Source organism: Gallus gallus, chromosome 3 (genome assembly GCF_016699485.2).
Source record: "Gallus gallus isolate bGalGal1 chromosome 3, bGalGal1.mat.broiler.GRCg7b, whole genome shotgun sequence".
Lineage (NCBI taxonomy): Eukaryota > Metazoa > Chordata > Aves > Galliformes > Phasianidae > Gallus > Gallus gallus.
In genome coordinates, this window is record NC_052534.1 from 81,054,294 (window position 1) to 81,080,870 (window position 26,577).

The window sequence follows — 26,577 nt, forward strand, 5'->3', positions numbered from 1 at the left end:
GGAGCAGAAGGCCTAGCAGTGCTCACACACACTGCCATGCGAAAAATCATAGCAAAGGAGAGGTTTACACGTGTATTGCCACTAGCTGAAGTTAATTCAAGTTCCTGCTTTCCAGGCAGCCTGTTCCACACCTACCATCCTCTGCTGAAGAACCTTTCCATAACCCACGCATGACCCTCCCCTGATGTGGTTCCACACCATTCCCTTGGGTTCTGCAGCCCTCCTTTGGATGCTTTCTGACAGTTTGATGGCCTTCTCATACTGTGGCACCCAAACCAGCATACAGTGCCTGAGGTAAGGCTACATAGCTGCAGAGCAGAGCAGAACAACCCTTTCCCTCACGTGGTGGTAGAGCTGGGCCTGGTGCACCCCAGTGTATTTCTGGCTGCCCAGCCACACTGCTGACTCAGGTTCAACTTGCAGTCAGCCAGAAGCCCCACATCCCTCTCTGCAGGGCTGCTCTCCAGCCTCTCATTGCCCAGTCTGTACATAGAGCCAGGATTGCACTTCCTCCTGTTGAACTTTATGCAGTTGTTGACTGCCTACCCCTCCAATTTGTCAAGATCTCTCTACAAGGCCTTTCCAGCCTCCAGGGATTCAGCAGCTCCTCCCTGTCTAGTCTCAGCCACAAACTCACTTAGTGTATCTTTGAGCTCTGCATCTGAGTCATGGATGAAAACACTGAAGAGAACTGACTCTAAAATGGAGCCCTGGGGAATCCTACTAATGACCAGCCACCAGCACAATGTAACCCCATTTACTATAATCCTCTGAGCCTGACTCCTCAGCCAACTGTTCACCCATCGCATTGTATGTTGGTCTAGCTGTATGCTGGGCATTTTTTTTCCAGAAGGATACAATGAGAGACATTAATAAAACTTTTGCTGAAATCCAAAAATATTACATTAATTGGTTTCTCCTGGTCAACTAGTCGGCTAATCTTGTCATAAAAGAAAAGTAAGTTTGTTGAACAGGGCTTCCCCTCACAAACATATGTTGGCCATGACTAATGACTCTATTGTCTTTCAGAATAATCTTCAGAATAGTAACTCCCAGAATAATCTTCTCTGTAATTTTACCAGGAATTGAACTGAGAATGTCAGGCCTGTAATTCCCAGGGTCTTCTTTCCTGCCCTTCTTGAAAACTGGGACCTTTGCCAATTTCCAGTTGACTGAGACTTCTCCAAATTCCCAACACTGTTGAAAAATTACTGAGAGAAGTCTCAAGATGACTTCCTGTTGAGTAAAATTTGTTTTTAAAATGTGGTGACTCCTCATCAGGAAACTCCCAGAGAATGTTCTGCGAGGTCATGTTTAGCAGTCTGACCATGGAAAACACCATTGCAGCTCCACAAAGCTTTAAAATACCTGTGAGGCAGCCTCTAAGAAGTGCTGAGAATGAGCAGCAGTCCACAGAGTACAGAAACAGTCTTGTCCTACAGGCGACTGTACTGTTTAACAACCAAACACTGAACATATTATTATTAAAATTCATCTTTAATAAAATTTAAAAATAACTATTGCAATCTTTATTTGAAGAAAAATAAATCAATGGCAACTTTTCAAAGTCCTGTAGATCAGTTTAGTTCCTTAATACTTGTTCTGTTAATTGAAAAGACATAACCATGCTAGTTCACCCCATTTACTCGAAACAGATCATAAAAGGACTACTTTTTTTCTTTTCTTTTTTTTTTTTTTTTTTTTTTTACTATTTGTTATGATCAAAAGTGAAATATTGTATGATGATCCCAATATAGATCAAAGTGCATTTCGGACTGTCTCAAGCAGCCAAGAATTTTAGTTCAAATTGCTTAAGGCTTGACATAGAAAAACAAGAGATGCAACGGCCAGTAGGACAGTTAAAGTTTGCTTCATTACATCTGCATTTATGCCACTTCCCTTGAGCCAGCATTTTTATATTTTTCCTCATATTAATATCTCACCCAATCTAACAGTAATAGAATTCAACACAAAAAACCCATTTACAGTATAACACCTTAAAATCTGAGCAAGGCTGATGAAGTTTTGGATAACACTAAGAAATACATTAACAAAATGCATCACATGAAACTAAAGAGAAATATTAGCACTGGAGTTCTGGTGCCTGAAATACAGCACATATAAAAATGACGCCCCAGTGCATCCAGTAATAAAAAGCTACCCATTAGGAAAAATGATCACTGGATTTATCTAACACAGCACAGTGTCAGACTTTATTGCATAAAATAGCATTAGTGCAATGATATTTCCAAGTGGCACACAAACATACAATAAACTGAATAAGAAACAATATTGAAGTAAAATTTATTTTGATATAGGGAAAAGGAGAATCTAATACAAAGTCAAAAGGCCTGATCACAAAACTGTTGCTTTAGTTTTATCTATAAATTACAGTGATAAATTTTTTGCCTATAAATTACTGGTGATAAAATTGAAAGTCTCCTGTGTACTTACACTGCTAAACACAAAGATGGTTCACTGAATAAAGATTTGTATTAGAAAAACAAAGACTGTAAGAAAAAACATTGACCATTAAGATTAAAATTGAAAAATGTGGGTGATTTTGCCCTCTTTGGTTAGTGTTTGAGATATAGAAATGATTCCATTAGGCATCAGTTGCTTTTCACATATACTCTTTCATACAATGTTTGGCTACGTTTTGAAGATCTTGTATGCTTTTAATTGCACATAGATTGCACACAGTAGTACACTGGAGTCTATATAACAGATAAGTATATACATATGCTTTCTATATAAATCTGCTTGCACCACGTATTGTCAAAATTCATACCAAAATGAACACATTTCGAGAAATACTGTTAGGACAGTATTTTGAAAACTTACTAAAAGCAATTCTAAAATCTCAGATCCAATTTTAAAAAGCGACTTTCAAGCCGTAAGATAGGCAAGTAATGTTGGATCCTGGCTTTTCAGTTTCTCCTGCACTAGTGTGGCTAATTTTCTCCTTTATCATGTGCCACTGATGTGCACAAACCAGCAAGCTCTTGTTTGAGAAGTAAATGGGGCACAAAGATGCCATGCTGGGAAACAAACCAGGCATTTGAGCAATCCTGGCATGCAAACTCAAAGTTGCTGTGAACCCGTTACACAGCACTTGTCACAGAACAAGCACTTCCTGTTGTGTACAGCAGCATTCAATCCAGAAGACTTCTAGATGACATACAGAAGGACATCTGTACAGAAAACCTCACCTGTGGGATTGTGGATGGCAGTCAAGGAAGAATGCAGAGGAGAGAGATCCTTTAAAATGCATTACGGTTTTGCTTTAAAGCCAGTCTTAAATAAATGAGTGTTTCTTCCCAATCTAATACAATGTTAATGGTTCTGCACAGACTATCCGTTTATAACATAGAGCTGAAAAGGGCACTGGATGTACCAGAGAGTACTCAGGCGTCAAACAAAGAGCAACCACACAAAAAGTGTTCATGCAGCGCAACAGGAAGACTCCATTATAAAATATCATTTCCCGACTGCTTTTAGCACCACTTTAAAGCTTTTAAAGATCTTGTTCAATGCTTTCCTAAAGATTTTTTGCTAAAAGATTTCCTAGTAACTTCTAACATCAAGAACTGACTGTACAGATCAGTGGAAAAAGTACATATACTGAGCATTTATGCACAGGCTCTGACAAAGAGGAAAACATTGAGTCATTGTGCCACATAGTATTGCCTTTCCTCTTTCCCACTCACTGCCAACACATAATACAAAATCCTCTGCAACTTATTCAAGAAAATAGTCACAGTGCAAAGTGACTGAAGGCATCTTTCAAGACAGCAGTGTATGGAAGTTAAGGCCTCCTAACGTAAACATTTGTTTACAGTCGTGTACACGGTGCCTTTAAAGTAGCTTACTACAGAGGCAGATTTGTATGTCTGAAGTGATATACTACAGTATAGAAAACAAATAAAATAAAAAAGGATGTTTGTTCACTGAATAACAATTTCCGTGACACGGTGGATTATGACTGATGCTTCTTAGTAGGGTGTACAAGGCAGCCAAGAGTCATTTAAAAACATGTGTTGTTTATCTCAAATGCAAGGTAATACTAATAAAAGTTGCTCTCTCTGAAATTAGGCAGAGCAGTTTGAGTCTATTTCTCCAGAGGGTATTCAGGAAGATGGGACTGCATACAAAATAAAACTATGATTATCTTCCTGCTATCTACTGCAAAGGAGTAGGTTATCTCCAGTACATCTCCAGTAAAAAATAAACCTCTTCGTCATAACATTAATCAGATACCTATGTCCTTCTTAGAAGCTCTACATATAGCATAACTGAAAGTATGTGAGCTTTGTGTTTTGTCTTGAAATTATGGCAAAGGAAGGCAAATAAGATGTCAAGGCTGCTGTCCCCAAAGGCTAAAGATGATTTGCTTTCCTAGTTCATCAGGAATTCAAACCCATAGTGAAACATATCCCAGGTTAGCATGTGAATGTTTCCCACATCTTACATTTGACACAATTCAACCCTACGAGTAAAGAATTTGAGACACAAAGATACATGCCATTTTTCTATCTTGGCTTCAATTATCTTTGGATCCCTATAACCAAGGACATGTCTTACAGAGGGTTACATTCTGCATCCTAATGACTAAGCAGTGCTTTGAATTTCAATACATACAATATCACGTTGAGAGGATCAGAGCAGCACAGGAACTCATGATAAGGCACTAATCGACTACTGAAAAGGGCACCAAAGACAACTGAAAAGCACAAACTGACTACAAAAAAAAAAAAAAAAAAAAAAAAAAAAAAACAGACCTCAACTCTGCCAGAGAGACAGAACAGAATCCCAAGTTTGTAAAAATATTTTAAATTCTAAGTACAGGTGAAGTAAAACAAATAACCACACCCAAACTAGCTTTGTAGTTAAAAAGCTATAACTCATTATTAAAAAGGCACATGGTTCAAGAAATTCTCATCTCTTCCCATGCTACCGTGATCTAATTTCCTTTTCTGAACAAAAATACACATAAGCATAAAATACAAAAATATACATTTTAAGCAGTAGCAAAATCTGAATAACAATTAGAAATTGCTCAAGGAAAGTGACTGCCATATAATTACATGTGTACACATACACGCTCCATCTCTGAAAGTTATGAAAGAAAGAGAAACAATATCCTTAAAATTTCTAATTCTATTATAGTCAGCATGACAATAATTAACTTCATTTCAATAAGCAGAAATGTTGTCGGCTTCCTTATTAAAAAGAAGTAAGCATTAAATACCAAAGGCAGTATGCAAGAAGGATAAATTGATTACCAGACAGTGAAGAGCTTCATTCAGGAAGATGCTCACCTGGGAGCGTTCTCAAATGTACACATTTCCACATCCATATAATTCCCCCGATGCGCAAAAAGAAGGTTTGGGTTTAAATGCCTACTGTTCCAGGAAGGCTTCACCTTCAGCAAGGCACTTAAACATACAAGGATATGCTTAAACAAATATGTTTAGTGTTTCACTGAACAGAATGAATGTGGAGCCCACAACTCCTAATAACTTTTCCACCAAAACAGGACTTACACAAACACATGGCACTCAGAGTCAACCAGCTGACATGGCACAGAACAGCTGTTGAAGAGTTATGGCACTTATACTGTCAAAAAGACTTGTATACTGTCTACACAAGACATAAATGATCTCCCAAGAGTGACATTTCTAGAAAACTTCCTGATGCAGACAAGGATCAAGGCAACCTTCATCCCAGTGGCCATAAACATGCCAGGGAACACAAGTATTCTCTCGCAAGGAAAGAGAATTGGGTTTGTTTCTAAATAACCCTGGAAAAACAAAGTCTCAGACTCCTTCTTCGATGAGTTACAGTAAAAGACTTGCAGAGTGGGATCCATGAAAACATCCAGAGGCATTATTTTCAAACATGATTAATTACAAATTGGCAAAAAATTCACCTGGCTTCTCTGTAATCATTTAAAAAAAAAACTGATAATTTTCTGGAATGTTCAGCAGTTTGTGAACACAGTTCTTTTTGGCTCACGGATCAGCTCTGAAGCCAGCTCCTTCTATTTTTCATGTTATTCCCCACGAGAGCATACAGAGAAGCTCAATACTAATACTAAGCGTCATGTCTGCAGAACAGAACAACGTGAGCTCTAATACCCTGCTCCAAGTGCTCTGTTTACCAGGGAAGGAGACAGTTTTTCAGAAGAGCACTGTAAACTAATGTACAGTTCTAAAAAATATATGCAAAAATGAAAGCTAGGGTGAAAGGAAGCAGGAGTGGGGAGCCAGGTTTGCATTTTCTCTAACTGCTTTCTTGGTAACATTTCGCTTCTTTAGAAAATAACTTCAGTATGAAACTAACACTTGGAAAGTATTTCCAGTAGACACTTAAAGAAGTTTTCTGGCACAGCCAGAAATTTACCATATGGGCCAGCCCTGCTCTCCTTGAACACAGCAGGAGTTAGGTCACTGTAATCACTGAAGGCGCGCTGGTATCTGAACATAAAATTTTCTTTGGATAATTTATGGAAACATTAGATGTGAAACAATGTTTTCTCTTACAGCACCCAACTGCACAGCAAGTTTACATGAAGGACAAACAGCACGCAGAACAAGGAAGCCAAGGAAGAGTGCTGAAGCAGGGCTGAAGAACCAGCTCGGTGGCAAAGGTTGCAATCACTTTCACAGAAGTCACAAGCGGTTATGCTTTGCATTACTTCCGAATTGTAGCTTCTCACTGCTCTTCTCCCTGTTTAGAAAGGTTAATTAACATTAGTTAATGGACTTCTGAGGACTGTCCAACAGCTGAAAATTCAAAGCTTAGTTTTAAAGGAGTTTGACACAGACTGCTAATTCTTCCAGAAATACTTGTAATGAAACTTCTGAAATGCTACATTTTCTAGAGAAGTCTCATCTGCAGAAGGAGAATTATGCCTTTAAACGTTAGCTACATTCAAGGTGTTTCATGTAATTAAAAAAATAAAAATATAGTATCTTACAGCATTGTATCTTGAGAAAGGAAAGATGTTTACAGGATTAAATTCACACAGACAGCTCTTTTAAAGGAAGCACTAAATTCTAACACAGACCTACCCATACACTGCAAAATACTTTGCAGTATGGGTATTTAAGCCTAGAAATTAATCTTTGTTCTTTTCACAAAGCATCAAACATTCTCAATTCACTCAGGTGAGTATACTCACACTTAGGTGGTAGGCATACAGTCACAGAATCATCTCAAAACTTAGACCCAATCTACTGAGAAAGCCTAGTCACATGTTTTGAGGGGATTTTTTCTCTTACCTAGTCGGGAACCTCCGTGATAAAGGAATTCTGATGTTTTACCAGGCACATTACAGGCTCTGTCACTTAAGATCAAAGTTTCTCATAATTGAAGCTTATTTTCAGTATTATGTCTTGGAGCTTCAGCTTCCTGAACTTGGGACTGCCTATCTCTGTATTTTGTTCTCCAGTTTTCTGAAGAGTTGCTACATAGCCAAATGGACTAGAAGCCTGGAAGGCTGTATTCATTTCAAAAATACCAATGCGAGCTAATTGCTTGCAGAACAAGCTTTTGCAAAGTTTCCTTAATGGATTTTGTGGTTTGAAGAATTTCATTCCAACAAGGGACACTGTGACCATTTTTTTTTCTACATGCAATGATATTCAATTTCAAGCATCAGAGATTAAAAATATGAAAACAAAAGACATCTTTATGGAGCCTAACATTTACCTAACAGTAACACCCAACTGGCTCTGAACGAGGTCAGGTGAAAGAACAGCCCTATCATTTGAATGTGCTAAGTAGTGGTACATATTAACCCTGGAGGAGCGTCTCACTAGCACCACTGTATAGTACTCTAGCTAGTTCTCACACTTACGCTAGTTGTAATGCCTATGACATAGCCACACCTTTCTTGATAATGCCAGATCATGAAGACTTCATAGACATCTCAGCTCTGAATATGAAGTACTCAAACCAGATATGACTGTAACCATCATAACCAACATAAAATATACTCAAGCAGCATGGTTCACCAGCTATGAGAGTGATGGAAAATAATAGAATAAAATAAAAGTACACTCCTGAATTAAAGAGGATGGAATTCCCCCAGGAGAAATATTTTCATGGCATATGTACACATGCTGACTAAAAATACATCTATGCTACATAGCAATAGAAGTGGAACCTCGTAAAATAATATTTCAAGCAATATTTTTCTTAGAGTTAAAGCCTTCTGTTGCAGCACTGATTATGTTACATAAATTTTAGTCCTTAAGGATTCTTATCTTTAAATAAATATTTATTTATTCTTTGAGAATTAGTAAATTCTAAATATATTTAAACCAAATAACAGTATTTACACCTATGCATTTATAGGTGACTTTTTATACACATATTCATTAGCCTATCTAACAGATTAGGACCAAAAAGATTAGGTCCACAGTTTTTCTCCCAGAAATGAAAGTAGGTGGAAGTTTGTTTCAGTCACAGATTCTAAGTGTTACAATTTTGTCTCAAATAAAAATTGCTCCAACTTCTTAAGCCACTAGGACTCACATGCTCTGGGATTGGATAGTTAAGGTACAGTTTAATGTATTAACCTATTTTAATTTAAACTTCTATGGTTGAGTAAACTTTTCAGCCTAAGTAGAATAAACGTGATTTTTATCTAGCTAAAGGAGTACACATCATAGAGTATTCAGTTGTCTTTTGTCTTATGCTAAAACAAACCAAAATGAAGAAGACTGCCAATACAACTTTTTTATGCCTTATCTCAAACCAAGTCCAAATCCTTAATAATATTTTAGCTGTCTACTAAAAGAAAACCTTTCTAAGATCTCCTCCAACAGCCTGTAATCTTTCTTTCTCCTTCTTGCTTTGGTCAAGAGGTTTGTACATTCCTGCTTTTCTCTAAAACATTCTATTAAAAATAAAAATAAATTAAAAATCCCTTTGAAATTGTTTTTCCCGTGTACATATTTTTTACATAACTACACAAATCCAAACACTGGCTTTTTCTGCAGTGTAAGACTCTTTGATTAAACAAGAAACAGATGGAAAAACTACTTGAAAGACAATCATTAGCTTGCTAAGTGAACCACAGTGAAGTTTTTTTGGGGGAATACATTGGGCCGTACTGAAAACAATTTATACCAGCTGGCAAGTTTTAACAATTCACACCTTCAAACAAACCAATCCATTAGGACAGCAAAAATGTATGCTAGAAAACACAACTATGTGTCAGAAAATAGGTTGCAGTTTGATGGAAAAAATGTAAATTTCAGTAAATTTTGCTTTTTCTTCACTGTAATTTGTCCTGTTCCCATGGAAAAAAAACTTCCTTTTTAGCTTTTCAACAACCAAGATCCATTTGGAATGAATGACACTTACTGGGTTCGTAGTAATCCACTACAGTCACAGAAGCATCTTGAATATTTGCCACTTTGAAGTCTCTCGCAGTCGGAATATCCATACAAAACTGTGTTGCATTTAGCTAGAAAAACAGAAGAAAAACATCCTGAGAACCACGATGAAGGTGACTCATGGAGAAAATAAGGACTTCTAGCTCACTGAAGGTCCACTTTATTTATGAAGGCTTGGAGTCAAGATGTATGTAAAACTGCTTATTTAACTTGTTATTTCAGCCAAAATACAGACCTGTTAAAAAGTCTGCTTTTATGCAAGAGGTGCACTCTATAAACCCCTTCTTAACAGAACTGTATCTATCCCATCAAGCTCCTTTTAAAAACTGGAAGAATTCATTCAATATGAACACCTGCTGTTGAAAAATACAGTCATGTGGTCTTTCTGAATTTAAGTCAAGATTAGGACCATTCTGAAAGCATTCCTCTGTTATTTGCAACTTACAGTGTCTAAGTATAGGTTGACTTTTCCATTTTCCTTTTCCATCTTCTTAACTGTATTGTCTAATGGAATGAAATCAGGTGACACAGAGAAACCACTGAGTAAGCCAACCTCCATGAGGACCATACCACTATTGGGAGATGTATCAGACCCCAAGTACCTTTCCAAAATACAAACAAGAAGCTTTTAGTAGAAACACAATGGTAAATTCTCTAAACAAACACTTTAATCATTTTATCTCAAGTACAGAAGAAATAATACTCAAGAGTACTAAGAAACAAATGGAACAAAATGCCAATAGGAAAATTTATAACAGTAAAGAGATAACCATGGTTTTTTTTTTTGTTGTTTTTTTTTTTAATTTTTCTGCCTATTTTCAACCACATATGAAAAATAAGGTTTAGCACTGACAGAACTACAGTATATAAATCATGAGAGACTACACTGACACCACTAGGAGTTTTTCACTGGCATCTTAAAGTGTAGGTTTATCACAAATATGAAGGAAATATTTCAATTAAACACATGTATCAAAGGAGCTAACCACTGTAGGAACTCTTGAACTGAAACATTCATGCTTCCACTTACAGATGCACCGTCTTTCTTTTATTCATTTTTGGAGGGTGAAATAAAGGATTTTTTATAGGTCCTTGATCTAGATTGGTGGTTCCATTAACAAATTCATAATCACATTGTTTCTCAAAGATTCAGATTTAAAATTCATATCCATGCTATTCATTCAGTTTTGGAAAAATAAAATTTAATAAGTTGAGTTCCTTCATTTTTCCTAAACAATACTTATTACATTGTCTTCCAACCTGAACTTAAAAGCACTGCTCTAGTGAGCAAGCCTTATTTATATACCATGGTGCACAGCAGAACTATCAAAATATATTTATGGTGCCCTGTGTAACAAGTGACACTAAAGTGATCTGCAAAAAATTGTATTTTTTTAAATTAAGTAGGTGGTAGAAGAATTCCCCCTCCTCCCTTGGTGAGAACTATTGGTGATGGGTGGATGGTTGAACTGGGTGATCCTGTGGGTCTTTTCCAACCTTGATGATTCTATGATTCTATGTAAGGTAAATGACTTTTGTTATACTAGAATAGAAGCATCTTCAACCCTCATTTTCGAGGCTTGACATTAGTTAAAAGTAACTGAAGAAAACTATTCCTTTGTAGATTTGGATGGTTTAAAAAAAGGGAAGACTTGCATTCAAAGCAATGCTGTTAAGCCTGGCAGCATGGCTGATTGAACACAGATATGACTGTGAAAGAAATAAAGCACAACCGCTGACTTCAGTTGGCTCGTGAGATTAGAAACAAATGAAACCATCTGTTGGATGATGGGTTGCACCAAAGTAGCTGCTATTGAAAACAAATAACTGGATTGGAGCTGCATGTAATTATTTCTGCCTAATTACCAGTGAGAGGAGACAAAGATACCCAACCCATTAAGGTATCTTGGAGTGCCACCAAAATACCAACAAGTAAATAACCAGCATGTTATTGCCAAGAAGATACACCCTAGACATTATGAAGCTCTAGCTCTCTAAAAATACAAGAGACACAGCTTTGAGGGTGGCTCCCAGAATTACCTCTTGAACTCAATGGTATTATTAATGAAAAAGAAAAAAAAAAAAATACCATGAAAAGAGAATAATGACCAGTGAGTGAAATTAAAAACTACTTGAAAAGTATAACTCAGAAGAACTGAGATTATTTTGTGTTGAAAAGTGCAAAGAGGAGAAAAGAACAACAGTTAGTATGGTAGAAAGCAGAAAGAATAGAGTTAGTAAAACCATCAATGATCAGTGTTGCCTGTCTGAAAATAGTGTGCAGATGACAAGACCAACTGGAGAAGACGACAGCAACCCAGCGTATGTGCCTCCCAGACAGAGAGCAAGCTCCTCTAACCATAAATGAGGAATCATGCGATCCCTTGTCAGAAGTGACACTCAATTGAGATGACCATGGCCAATCACTATGAAGCTGGTTTAGACAATGTAGAACAGTCTGCAGGTTAGAGTGAAAATAACACAGCCAATCTGCAATGTCCATTACCTGACTCTGCACACCCACAGCTAGGTCAATCAATTGAGATTTCAGCAGTGTTTGTATTTACCTGCTTTGGTTTCTTTACCAAAAAACCATGTCACATTTTCAAGACAGTACATGGACCAGCTGTAAACTAATTCAGAAATTAATATAAGTAATGTGTATACTCTGTACAATACATGAGCTTGGGAGGGAAGAAGATCACTAGAGAATCAGTGACAAGGAATCAGAGAAGTCATGTCTCAAATAATAGAAACAAAAAATATACTGTTCCACTTTTCATGACAGAGCTGATGGATCTTAACATTCCAAGTATTTTCTTGAAATAATTATGTCATTAGATATTCCCATATCCTTTGAACACTTTGCAACTAAAACATCAGCCCAGAGCCTTCCCAGAGAGATGGATCCCTTCCCGTCTATATTCCTGAGTCAAATAACTGAGCTAGAAGCTAGAAAATCAGGATGCTCAGCCAAAGATTATCCCAAAGCCATTATGTAAGACCTTTACATGTCAGGAGTTGGTGCTAGACTTTAAAAAGCTGTTGACAATGCACAGAAAACTTTAAATGAGAAAAAGCTCACTCTGTTTCAAGAGTTCTTGTGCATTCTAGCGTCTCTGCTCACTATCTGCATCACTGAATTGGTTACTGGAAACACACGAAAACAGGGATCTGGCTTTGTGCCTGCTGGATATCTCCCAAATTAAATCAGTCCTCTCCACACTGACATCATATTCACTAGAGCTGATAATTTGTATGATGGTGTCACCTAGAGGCCTCATCTTCAGTCACAGCTACCCCATGCAGAGCACAAAAATATTCCAGCCATAATGAGTTCACAATTTAAATAATGAAAAGAGGATATAAAGGAAAGGAATGCAAGACTGAACATGGTGGATTTGCATGGTACTTTGCAAATATAGCTTCTACAAGGAACTCATTATAATATCCCAAGAAGTAAACAGGATTTCAAGAAGTAAAGAATGATTACTTCTATTTCATGCTGTTTTCAGCACTTCAGACAGTTGCTTCCCTTTTTACAGAAAGTAGGTACCTACTTCTAGATCAGAAGCAAAGCATTCTGTTCATGGAAGATGAAAGTTATGGCACACTTCTCATAGTCTGGTACTAGAATGTGGAAGGTATAGGTTAATGTTAAGTCTATCCATAGTTTTCCATATACCTAAGAAGTATTTGCACCAAAGAAGCTTATGAGCTTTTACTTGTATTTCACACAAACTCCTTCATATAACTCTCACATTTAGGGAAGCATGATGTTTGTGCATGACAGTAAAAAAGCATGTCTGATCAGACCAGCAGCTATTTTGCACAAGGGATCTATTCAGGCCTGTCAAACTCTCACTGTATTTTCTGACTTAGGAATTGTTTCTTAGTTTAATTCTATCATTTCAGTGAAGTAATTCTTTTGCTCTCTCCTTAACCATATGTTTATTTCTCATACACTAGTAAATTCATACAAACAAAAGGAAAATTTACCTCATTTTAAGTAACATGACATGGTCCAGAATTACTTACCTTGTGCACACATTCAAGGTCATATGGTTCATATCATCTTTGTCATCCTTTACATCAACAGTCAAGTCAAAAGCTTTTTGTTTTTGGACAGATCTGAGCCTTCGATCGGTGTGTTTTGTGTTGTAAATAACGTTGAGCTGCAGATTGCAAATAGATATATTAGAGGACACATATAAAGCAAATCTACAGTAGAACAGTAGCAGCAGAACTCCAGATGCATAATCACATGTGACAGGATTCGTGACCTTGTACCTGACATTCAGTTGTATATGTGAGATTCCTAGGAAGTTTCTGAAAAACGTTTTCTGAACATTTTTTAATGCAGCCCAACCAATTCAATTATGAGGCAAACACAAGAAAACTCTAGGATAACGTGTAACTTTCTTCCTAGCTGCTCTCTGCTGGTTTATGTTTGCTGCTACTTCCTGACAGTATGGAATGGGATGAATGAAGGCAAGCTTCAGAGACTGACACCCACTGGGTTAAAAAAGGCTCGTAATGAACGAGTAAGGGAAAATAGCACGTGCAAAGAATTTGTCTTCAGTGTTCGTGTCACAGCATTTGTACACTCAAACCAGATGAGGAACAGCATATTACTCCACTCTCAAAATAATACAGTTTTTATGCACTAAGTAGTTTCAACACCTGCTTCATCTCTGCAAAGACGAAGCTACAGTCCTCAATCTGCCTCAAGGACAGAGCTCTCACCCTTTCTGCTCACAGCAGCTGCCAAATTCTGCTCAGTGAGTCAAGTAAGAATGACAGGATATCCAACAGAGAACCCTGACATTAATAAAAAGTAGGCTTATCTACTAAACATAATTTAAAGAAATTTCACTTCTTTTAGTGCAGATATGTGTAAGATGCTTGAAACAATAGTAGAAGACTGGTAAAATCAGAAGCCCTTAAAGGAAGTATGAATAATTGGGGGATAGCCAATTATCTCAACATTCTATAAAATTAACAATGCCAACAGCCAAGGCAGAAACATGAAGTTGAAACTGAGGAACCAACAGAAGATTTCTATGTTACTGGCTAAGAGAGAATGTCACACAGTGGAAAAAAAAAAAAAGAGAGAGAGAACAAAGAATAGTTAGAATAGTTAATATTTATTTGACAGAATTGTGATTTTCAACAACAACAGTTCTTCAGACAGTTTCCATATACAAATTAATAATCACTATCTGTACCCCCAGTCATCAAGATAAAACAGATGGCAGGGCATGGGGGAACCTTCTGTGTTTCTTTTGTACAAAAATAATAAGAGTGACTCAAATAATTCCCCTTGCAAGACCCTGTTATTAACTTCGCTCAGCTAAAGAAAAGGGAAATGAAGAGGTCTTCTGGAAAATTATAGTCCCTTTAGAACAGTTTCTGGCAGCAAAAAAAACGCCAGTCCAAATTTAAATGTTTGATGAGGGTTGTCCAAGTTACAGGACAGCAAGTCAGTGCAAATTGATGAGTTCTTAATTTCTCATTTTTGCTTTTGTTGCTACATATCTCCTTAATATGAAAGTTATGCTCTGTCTTTCAATCTGCACATATATAATTCCTGTCACCTTGCCCAGCATTCCTCAATTTATCATGCTGCATGAGCATAGAAACAACTCTGTACAAGCCCTTAGAACAGTGGTGCAACAGTAAAGGCTCAGCCGCACAACCATTCTGCAAAGAAGGCAGTACTAAGGATAAAGCCAGCCTAGAAGGTTGCCAGTTAAAGGCATGCAGAAAATTTGGTAAGACAAGCTGGCAGCGCCACTATGATCTGTCATCACAGAAACAAAGCTGTTTTAACTTTCACCATGAAAAGTTAATGAATGGGAATTTACTGCCAAAGCAGGATGTCTCAAACTACATACTAAACAGGTCAATCAGCTTGCTTTTTCATGGAGTAAGTTACTGCTGTTACATTTCAACTTTCTTTTCCTGACATCTCACGACAATGAAGGGAAAATGTTTTTCACAACAGAGCTTAATTAAAGCCTCCTTCTTTATGTGCTGTTATTTTGGGAATAGAAGGCTCTTATCCAGCAACCAGCATTAAGTCAACAAAACAAGCAACTGCATTTCATCTTAACCCTTTTAAAAAGGGACTGACAAAGCTAAAGGCAGAACTGATCCACTCATACTGCAACCAGTTCTGGTGAGAGGCCCAAGAAACAAATTTTTAAAGTTAATCTGCTTGAAAGAGGTGCTTGTAATAGTATGTGATCCAACGAACAGGTTTCAATAAATCTGAATCGTTTATATTACCTTAATGAATGTCTCGTTCCCTTTCCTTTTTGTTCTTCAAATAGCAGCATCAACATTACTGAGAGCATGAATTCAATGAAGTTATTTTCCTCTCTCTTTTTGACTGACTAGTTCATTGCATATCTTTTTTGGTACTCTCACACTGAATTACTCTTAGTCCTTTGCCTAAGACTAGTAAAAATATGGTGAGTGGAAGAAACAGTCAGTGCTTTTCAGTGATGAGTAGCAGGCGATTCTCAGTTTTCTTATTCCCTTCCTCTACCAGAAATACAATTTATGTCCTCCTCTGCCATATGAGGACTGCTGGTTTAGCCACCATGCACGTTAAGTCCAGGTTCTTTCTAAAAGAGTACAGAAAGGAAAAGAAAGGAGAGCAATGCTTGCTAATAGTTCCTGCCACAGAGTAAAGAATGAGAGGTAAGGTCCTCTCCAGAGTGTTTTCTACATACAACCAGGAGATAAGGAGATCTTGCTCACTTTGCCCATATCTATCTTCCTTGAGCCTGCCAGCTCTGCCATTGTTGCTAGTCCTGAATTTCAGTGGCATCCCAGAAGGCGTGGGACACACCATGTTTTTGAGGCATCTGCCAAGCTCGGTTCACAGTGGTTCCCAGTAGTGAAGAGATGTTTCTTTCAAGACTTTCAGCAGACCTCTTAGTGAAGATCACTTTGTTGACTCCTTTCTCTATGGGGACACCTTTGCATATACTCTAGGCCTACAATCATCCTCTCCCCTGCAGAGTAAGTGTCTTAGGACATCTATAGTGTATTTAGACAAAAAGAAGGGATGAGCTTGGGGACTTTTTTTGGCAACAGGATCACAAAACTTCAAGTGTCTGCTTTTGCAGTTACACTATTCAAAGGATCTATTTTTATAGGATCCAGCAGGGTCAAGAGTGAAGGCACTGCCAACCCATACACACAGACAGCGAGGTTTCATCAAAAAGCACTTTTTTTTTTCCCTAAGAATCCATTTTATTGGGAAAGCAGCCTTTTCCATTAATGGACTGAATCTTGTATTTTGTGATATTTAAATGAATTACTGTTTTGACATGCTACATTTGGCCAGAAAATCAAATCCCATAACACTGAATCTCACCACTGTAGTTTGGCAGACCAGAGACAATGAAACCCAGCTGAAGAAATGTGATCACAATGTCATATGCTATCTGATTTATTAAATGAGACCCAGATCTAGCTTGTGTCTGGGAAAAAGAGAAATCTAATTCAAATGGCATTAATGCACTTTGTTTTAGAATACCAGACCTGCCAAAGGAAGCAGAAGGAAAGAACTGGTCCCAGCTAAGAAAAGTTATTGGAAAAACTACTCCAGCATGCTAAGTACAATATTTTGAATTTCAGACTCAGAGCTGCAAGGAAAAAAGGCAACAGCACAGTGGCCTCAATGAAGTAGGTAACCTGGTGCTGGTTCCTGAATACCAGGCATTCGGGAGCATGTTGGCTCATACAACAGATCAGAAGCTTAAACCATGATGCAATACTTCCTTAAGGAGCTTTCTAAGCACAGGGTTAACTACGAGTTATCCGGGGTGAAGAGCTCTGTTTGGTCTTTACCGGATGTGAAGGTCCTGATGCATAATTTACTTCCTCGCAAAATCTGAATTTGGGCCTAATGCTTCCACAAAAGGTGTTTATTTGATGGTTGGACTAAATGATCTTAAAGGTCTTTTCTAACCTTAATTATTCTGATTCTATGATTTCAACAAATCAGCATCTTCCAGCAAGAAACAATTCATTGAAAAGTTTCTGATCAGCTCTTTTGACAAATTTAATGTCAGGAACTATTTATTAACAATCATTAAGGTTAACTAAACCTAACTATTCTGGAACCCCACCCTATCACATTCCACACATATTCACACCTTTGAAATAGCTGGTGTGTTAATGCTGTCCTGCTGAGATATTCATTCCTATCTTGGCCTGCAAGTCTGAACCTAATTTACCCTCTGAAGCTTTTGAACTCTGCTGAAAACATCATTTGCACTTCTGGGAATTAATAAACACGAGTACTGATTTCTAGCACTGTGGGCTTTGCAGAATGGTGCTTGATGAGCACTATTTGCAGCTTGAGCTGCTGTTCATCACTGCTAAGCAGTCATTAAGGTTTCTTTATGAAGGTATTTTATCCAAAAGCATATTTAATAATATGTTAAATATTGTCAGCATGCTTTAGGTGGATTGGAAGGAACCAGAGGTGGAAACTGACCAAAACTTTGAGACTATTAATGGTGGCCTACATTTGGTTTTCCCAAGGATGAATACCAAGAATCCAGTAAGAACTCTGCCCAGTTTTGTGATAGACTCTGAAATTGTGAGTTAATCTATATACTTTTATAGAATGATTCTCTCCTGCTTAACAGAGGCTAATATTTCTGTATTATTCAGTTTATCAAAGGTCTTCTCTTTTGCCCATGTGGACCACCGCAGACCAGACAGCAGGAAAAGGAGATCTATTAGTGGTCACATAAAGTCAGATCCAATACTGTCTTCTTCTCATACAATATTTCTCATTAGGATAGGGAAAATTTTGAAGACATAATTTCATTGGAATCTAATTTTTAGAATGTGGAAAGAGCGAGAAGCTGAAATGCATAAAAAGACTGCTTACAGTTCGCTAATTTAAAGTACAGTATGTGCTGACCCCAGCTTACTTTTTAAGATATAAACAAACATGTTTGAAGTTATACCACTGAAACAGCCTCCTGCAGAATTGGCAGAGAGAGGATCATTATTTCTCCTTCCACTCTTTGTCACATCCTCAATCTGGTTGATACTAAGCAAATAATGTTGGCAGTATGCAAGACTGTTTTATGCTCTCTTTTATGTTACTTCATAACAGCATAAAAATTGCTGGAAAACCTGGTGATAATACTTTTTTAAATTTTTTCTTTTATTTTTCTTTGCATTAGCTTTTCTGCTATTATTGTATTCCACTTCAATAAAAAAAACACTCTAATAGCTACTAATGTACTCATGCTGTCTACAGATCTGCACCTTCCATGGTTTATCATAGGTGCCTGATGAGCTATCTATGCCTGGTCCACATGCTTTTTTACCTGTGACCTTTGGGACTGCCAATGTACCACTGCAGCCCTTTGTCTTGCAAACTGACACTGCAATTCTGCAGAAGGATGGGGTCACTTTGATATGATTCTGATTCATGAAGTGTCCCAAAACTGTCAATCCTCCAATATTATTTAAAGGGACTGGCCATCCAACATACACGATCACATTAATATGCATGCCCACACAACTTAGGTTCACGGCATTTTTCAAGTAGTAAAGTACCTAGGCATTGGTTTAAGATATTTCAGAAGGTTGTTCTTATTGACTGTTTTATCAAGCTTCCAATACACCTTCTTTTTAGAGAGCATATTCTTAGAAGACATAACCATGTTGCATACCTGAAAGACAGCAAACCCTCTTCCCTCTGCTGAAACTGTAACTGTCATTGGTTGCACAGGGGGAATCTGAAAAAAGGACAGATGGCCAAAACAGTATTTTCAAAACACTCTCAGGAACCAGGCTTTACAAAAGCACTTCTCACTTTCTACAGTACCTCCTTGGTTTGAAGCAGAAAACGGTTTTGAGTATCAATTGAAAATATTTCTGGAGTTTCCAAAGAAGTTGCAGTAACTGTTATATCCATGTCTGTTTTGTGTGCGCTGGTAAGAGCTGCAAATAGGCTCAAGGCTTGCAGAGCCACTACAGTGTCCTGTTGAAAGAAATAAATGTTAAACAGAATAATTCTGCATAACGAACTACTTGCATATAGGCCATGCCTGTGAGAGCTCACAGTCTCTGTTGTGCCCCTTTTGTTGATTATACTATGGTCTTCATACACCTGCATCCACATCTCCATTGGGATTCCACTGGTGTGAAGGATCCCGGAGCAGAAGAGACGCAAAAACACAGGGGAACCATTTAGAAACCATGACACATGATGAGGTTGAAGGTGAGGTGAGGTGAAAGAAGTTTTGTGGGAGCTATGTGGAGGACTTGACACGCTGGTATTTACAACAGTCAGATGACAAATAATGCAGACAGTGAGGAGAAAACTGATGAATAAAATAACGATTCTGCTACTCTGTAGATTTTTATAGTGACTAAGCACTAAATATCTAGCATTTCAAAGCAAATTTTCAGGGTTCCTTGATGACTGAAGCAAAAGCTATAGGTCTGAAACCACTTCTTAATTATTAGAAACAGCTCTGCTTCCCATGCTACATCCTTGCCCAAGATGATCTACCTCTCTGATTTATTAAAATCCAGAAACATCAGATGATTATCAACAGTTGCTTGCACACTGAACCACTATGGCTATGATCTTAACTCCTGTGTTCAACACAGTATGACAGAAGAGATACAACTAACGGGCAACAGAACTAATAGTTTGAAGAGAAAGACTTTTTCAGTAGAAGGCCAATATTTAGCCTAAAAAAATGTCTTATTCTCATACTTACAAATGATTACTCCTTTGCAGAAGACAATGACAGAACATCTGAGCAAGTCTGTCCTTACTCATACCACTCAAATGCTGATTCCTGCTGAAGATATATGTCTTCCAAGCTCAAACTTACAAAACTTTTTCATATTGGAGAGAATGAAATTACAGCAACCTATCAGATCTACATATCTAATCTATCTAAAAGGCCTAAGGAGCTAGAAGATCTTGTTGGAAAATCCAATCTTAAACATCTGAAAGTAGAAAGATACATGTCCTTACCTAAGCAGAAACCAAGGAATACCTTGACATGCCTTTTCCAAGTCTTTACAGTTACATTTGTCACATTTACATCTGTAATCATTAATTAAGTCAGAATTCAAGATGCCTAGGAATGCTGTATATCATTGTTGAAGGTGACTTAAAAGCTCTACCAAACCCAAGGCTCAAATAACTGTCATAATTACAGATAAAAAAACAAGAGGACAAAGAACCAGCTCTTGAGAAGATAAATGTGTCCCTTATAATGCTCTAAAGCAGAAAGCATATACAACGTTTTTATCAGGAAACATTCACAGCTGATACACAAAAGTATATGATGAAGTATGACAGTGCTACATCAAATATACAACCTAAAAAGTTAGGAAATATGGTCTCAGGCTAGATACATAGGCCTCATCTGGGGGCTCAACAACAAAGGCTTTACACAATTGCTACACCTCTCTACCATTTAAATATGCATTCAGATAGACTTTATTTGTTGTATGAACTGTATTCCTGTATATACAAAATACACACAAAATACATAGGTGGCTCCAAAAGTAATGTCTCCTATTTATTTCTATGGAAACTTCAACAGAAATAAAGAGCACAATGACACCACATGATAGAAAAAGTTCTTATCCATAAAACACTATTTTTCAACATAGTCACCACCATTAGCCAATTTGCACAAATGAGCTAATTAAGACAATCTTCATTTATGTTGTAACGGCTGTGCATGGCCATCTGGAATGTGGCTTGTCTTTCATGTCACTTTTGCTACTGATGAAACACACCACCCACTGCCTCAGTGTGCTCACATCCACTGTTTGGTCCCATAAAAGTTCAGTAAGTGTTGATGAATGTGAATGGGTGTCATTTTTTCCAAATGGAGAAATTCAATGACACACCTTTGCTTCCTCCACACTTCCATGTCAGATAGCATTTTGTCAGACTGCTCTTCTGCTGCCATATGTCACACGGCAACAAAATATAATGGAATACTGTGTGAAAGGTTCAACATTTTCTGCTGTACCATCGACATCTACCTCTGGTGTCATGGGCCAATATAATAAAATAGAAGACATTACTTTTGGAGCAGCACTTATATTAAGTTTCTAATGTGATAAGCTCATGCAAGAAAACTCTCCAAGTATTTGCTTTAAAATGATCTTAGATACTAAAAAAAAAGTGTGGGATCATTTCCATAAATTAATAAAAGGCATCCACAGAGATATCTGAAGTAATTTTGAAATCAAAATACATAAGATTACAGAAAAACAAAAGGATTAAATTCATCTTTTAATTTCACCCTCAGGGGAAAATTATACACTACTTCAATTTCAAACTTTGAGGTAAAAATTGTTTCTAAGAGCAAGAAGAAAAGCTTTTTCAACAGTTTAGTATCTCAATTAGTCTCTTCAAATAACAAGCATCAATTAGCATGTTAGGAAAGTACTAGAATCAGGCTGGTTCCCAAGAATTACATTTTATTTAACAGAACTATTTTCTCTCATATTAATAACAACATATAAAAGTAAGGAAGAATAGTCTGTATAGAATGGTACTAAGCAGTACAGAGATATGCAACATTTTAATGTGACCAGCATTTGTACTTAATTTAAAAGAAAATTTAAAGTAACACAATCCAGACTAATAGTTAAGTTTTCTGAATGCTAGCATAACTTACAAGATGTGGCTTCAAGAACATGGAAACCTCCTGGAGATAATGAAATCTTCCAAATTTCACGGTCCATCAAAATTCTGTTGCCAACAGAGGCACTAAGATAGGTTGTTCCTCCAAAACCCTTTCTTATCTTAGCTAACAGCCTTTCAGGAATTTGAGGGCCCACATATGGAAAGAATAGAAATATGTTTCTCTCCTTGGAAGCCACATAAGCACAGATATTTATCATACTTGTTTGGAAAATCTGATTGAGTACTTTTCCACGGGCATCTTTCTTCTTAGCATCTTTTGGTTTTTGTGTTTTAAATAATTAAGGTGACTCTCTACTTTTGCTTTTTATTAAACAATAAAAACATTGGTAGTCTATGTTTAAGATGCCAATCCTGCAAAAAAATGCAAAATGCAAAACCAAGGCTGATACAGCAAAATAAAACTCAGCAATCACTATTTAAAAGCAATATTTAAAAAATATTTGGGCTTTTTTTTTTTTTTTTTTTTGGAAGATAATAGTGCTCATTCTGAAAGTACAACAAAGCCTCCTGAGATATTACCTGTGTAGATGAAAATCCTCCAATATGATTTCTTTGCTGACTTAACCATTTCATAATAGGTATCCCTTCCTCCAACCTGTCCTGATGAAAGTGTGAGAGCAGAGCATATGCTGCAAGTTCAATATCAATGGACCGTGGCTGCCATGAATCAGAAATTTCAGAAGCAGGTGTTATCCAGAAACGAAATTCTCCTGAAAAATAAACCAAAATAATCTCAAATCCACAGACTGAAGTCTTCGGACTACTACAGAAGACTTATATAAGACTTAATTTATGTTTACATAAGGGAGCAATGTGTTGTCTAGCAACGTTCTTTAAAATTAAGTGAATGTTTAGGTGCGTGCCCAGTAAATGCCTTAAGTACTTCCTCAGCACTTTTTGAATATAATTTCAAATAAAGCTGGACTCCAGATAGTCAATCCAATTACATTCAATTAACTTTGTACTGACCCTTCCATTGTCAATATGAAGTGCTCAGGTAAATGAGCCCTTGTGAAAAAAAGCCACCTCATTGCTGGGATGCTCACTAGAGAAGGAACTTCAGGCATTACAGCTGCTCAATAGGTTCCTTCTTGAGTGAAGTGCAAATCCTCCCTTCCCAAAAATGACCATCTGAAAAGCCTAACTCAGAAAACATGAAAGGAGGACACTCAAGAGGCTCTGTTTCTAGTCTACAACATGAAATCCTTCAGTTTTTTCAAGAGGATAGCTACTATTTTTAACAAAAAAAGAAAACCCACCAAACTTTAATATCTTTGATTACTGTTATATAGTCTGCTCTTCGTCCAAAACAGGAAACAAAATTCAGTCATACTGAACATGGAAGAGGCTAAATATGATGAGATTATTGGTCACTACAGAAAATGCAATACACTTCTGTATCAACTCACAAGATGTCCGATCATTTATCTCTCCATTTCAATACTTATTTCAACTAACCATCTCCCACCGCTGCTCCTGGAAGCCTCCTGATCAATCAGAACCACTCTGAAATAGTTAACTTCAACTGTCTAATTAGACTAACCTTACAAGTGCACATAACATGGGAGAACTGACAAATCATCCTTTTTGACAGCATCATGGTTCTCCCATCGAGAACACAGAAATTAAGACAGAAAGGCTTAGCTTTGTTATGAATTAAAGCTTTATTTGAAGTCCCTAATGTATTATCTAGCAAGCTGAGAACATATTTTAATTTTGAAGGATTATCTTTTTCTCTAATTCTCTCTCTATATATATATATATGTAAAATTGAAAAAAATCCATCTGTACAACCATAGAAGACTGTTGTGCAATACCTTGTCGTTCTGCTCTCTCATTCAGCATACTCAAAGCTTCCTTTGCTTTTGTACTTTTTGCCCATGACAAAGCATACGTCACAAGTGCTAATGTATAATTATCCGAAATGCCTTCTTTTAGTTTATCTTCCAGAAAGTTTGTAGCTCTCTTAATGACATAAGCATGCTGAAAATGAAGATCATACACTGAATATACATTATTGTAATGTAAAAGAGAAGCTTGTAAAGGAATAGAAACTACTATCTTCAAACAACCAACAAGTACTGAAAACCTCAGAATCACAGACACAAACCTCAAAGGCAAAGCTTTAAACCTTGCACTGTCTTTTACGGATGTTAGTAATCTCAAGAAAATTGATTGAATGACTGAATGCCTCTAAGGATAGTTCCCCCCATAAATTCCTTTTTACATTCCTGGACTGAAGGCATGACAATATTTTTGCTAAAAGCAATTGTCTTTAGATTTTGCAAAGGTATGCAAAAATGGATGGCCTCACAACACATACTGCTTAATTAGTAAGCCAAAATAAAGGGAATTTTTACCAAATCGGGTTACATTTTGTCTCTATTCAGGATGTTCCTCTATTTCTTTAAACTACCAGTTGTTTGCCAGGTAGTATGAGAATTTATGAAGTATTCCAGAAAATGTAAATTCAATTTATGAATTCCAATACCTCTTTATCTTGGAACCCGAGGAGGGAAGACATGATATATGCTGTGAGAGTGATGGGATTATTGGTGCCTCCTTGAAGGTCACTGTGTAACACTTTGCCAGGTTCCTGAAATTCTCCATTTGATTTCTGATGCCCAACAATCCATTTAGCTGTATCCATGAGTACATCTTGGTCAATATCTATGAACGGACGAGCTTGAAAAAAACATCTTAATACAAAAGCTGATAACCTGGAGGAAAACGTTAATGAAATATGACAAAATTAGCTTCTGTTTAACATAATGTAAAAATATGATGATGCATAAAATACTCAACACACAGCTTCCAAGCATAGAGGAAAATACGTGCTTTATCCAGACAAGAAAGGAGACTAAGCTTAATCCACAAAAAAATGAAGCTATTTCCTTGTTCCTAAAGATAATTCCTTTTGCAGCCGTTACGTTTCAAAAATAAGTACAGACTATGTATGCTCCAAGTCTTTGTTTGTCTTTATTTATCCAAGTCTCTGCCAGCATTTGTTTAATTTTATTCAAATATTGCTCTCCTGCCTTCTGTTGCTAAGCTAAAGTGGCAAAATCATAACTGCATTGCTGCAAACTATAAGTAGTTATCACAATTAACCCTCTAATTACATCATCGAAACATTTGTTTTATTCATTAATAATCTGAAATTCTACTCTGACTCCGTTCTTTGTTAAAAGTGTATTCATGTAACCTGTTACTGCAGTATATGTCTAGTGGGGTTGCTAATAAAGATAAATTATCTTCATTTTCCACTCCATCAATACTGCGTCTAACACAGATTCCACTGAAACTAGTGAAGGGTGCTTGCTCACTCCAGAAGAATGGACCAAGTAAGTGAAAGAGTAATTGGAACAGTGTTATTTGACGCTGGTAACATGCTGAAGCACAAACACACATGTAAACTAACCAAATGTAGATTAGCTAAACAAAGTGCTGGAACTTGTATCTGTTTATCTTTCTAGCTTCCACAATTATGTTTACTATGTTTCTTAAGGTGAAATTCTACACTGAAAAGGTTTTTCAGCTGTATTTACAGCCTCAAAGATAAGGTGTAGAAGATGCAAGTGGGACAATTTTTTTTTTTTATTTTATTTTTTACCATCAGTAGCTCTAATCACTTTGCAGAGAATTCCTCAGTATCCAGAACGGAGAAAATCTATTTGAGGCAATGGTGACCACTAAGCCCTAAATTGTTTCAACTGCAATAATAAGCAATGTAATTAATGTCATTCTTCCTTTGAGGAACTTTCAGACAAAGCTCTTTGTTCTCTGTGTAGTCGCATTTAAGTATATAATGCTTTAGGTAGTCTCAATTCCTGATAAATACTAGAGAACTAAAAACATGTCTATGGCACTTTTGCCTCTTGGAGAAGAATACCTTAAATACTGGTTCTTAAGCAGGCAGAAACAGGCTGTTCTATTAATCAAAACCCTTAGAGCAGTTGGACATATTAGGCACATCTATATTAGTAAGTCAAATGTGCCTAGAATTATTTGTTTCATAGAATCATAGAATGGCTTGGGTTGGAAGGGACTTCAAGGATCATCACCGATCAGCTAGCATCTACACCAGTGAACTCTACTACTTTCTAAATCAGGGTTCTTCCCAAACAACGTGCAGGGATAACCTGGAATGTGTCAAGAGAGCGTCAGGGTTGGAAGGCTACCAAAGATTATGCTAATATTTAAGCAATAGCATGGTTTACACTCCCGGGCCCAGGAATATACCAGGGCACTTCCTCAATATATGCATAAATATGGTGCACCCGAGAGTAAAACTGGAGTGTGCTTCAACCACTCAAGAATTCTGGTTTGCAGAGACTGCAATGGTGATTAAAACAAATGTTCACCTGACATTCTGCTTTTATACAGTTAACAGTGTTTCACCCTTGTTGTTGTGGCAAGAAACCAAGCCCT

General features: G+C 37.0%; 1 protein-coding gene across 1 annotated transcript in view; it reads right to left on the reverse strand.

The window, feature by feature from the left end:
- Positions 1-2,280: 2,280 nt before the first annotated feature.
- CD109 (CD109 molecule) overlaps positions 2,281-26,577 on the reverse strand; it is a 79,505-nt gene continuing 55,208 nt past the window's right edge. The window contains exons 25-33 of the mRNA XM_419879.8: positions 24,638-24,866; positions 23,964-24,129; positions 22,666-22,856; positions 19,282-19,437; positions 19,127-19,192; positions 13,449-13,585; positions 9,856-10,012; positions 9,379-9,481; positions 2,281-6,732 (exon numbers count right to left, since the gene is read on the reverse strand). Of these exons, the coding sequence (XP_419879.5) occupies positions 6,542-6,732; positions 9,379-9,481; positions 9,856-10,012; positions 13,449-13,585; positions 19,127-19,192; positions 19,282-19,437; positions 22,666-22,856; positions 23,964-24,129; positions 24,638-24,866 (1,396 nt within the window). The 3' untranslated portion in view covers positions 2,281-6,541. The remainder of the gene's footprint in view (positions 6,733-9,378; positions 9,482-9,855; positions 10,013-13,448; positions 13,586-19,126; positions 19,193-19,281; positions 19,438-22,665; positions 22,857-23,963; positions 24,130-24,637; positions 24,867-26,577) is intronic.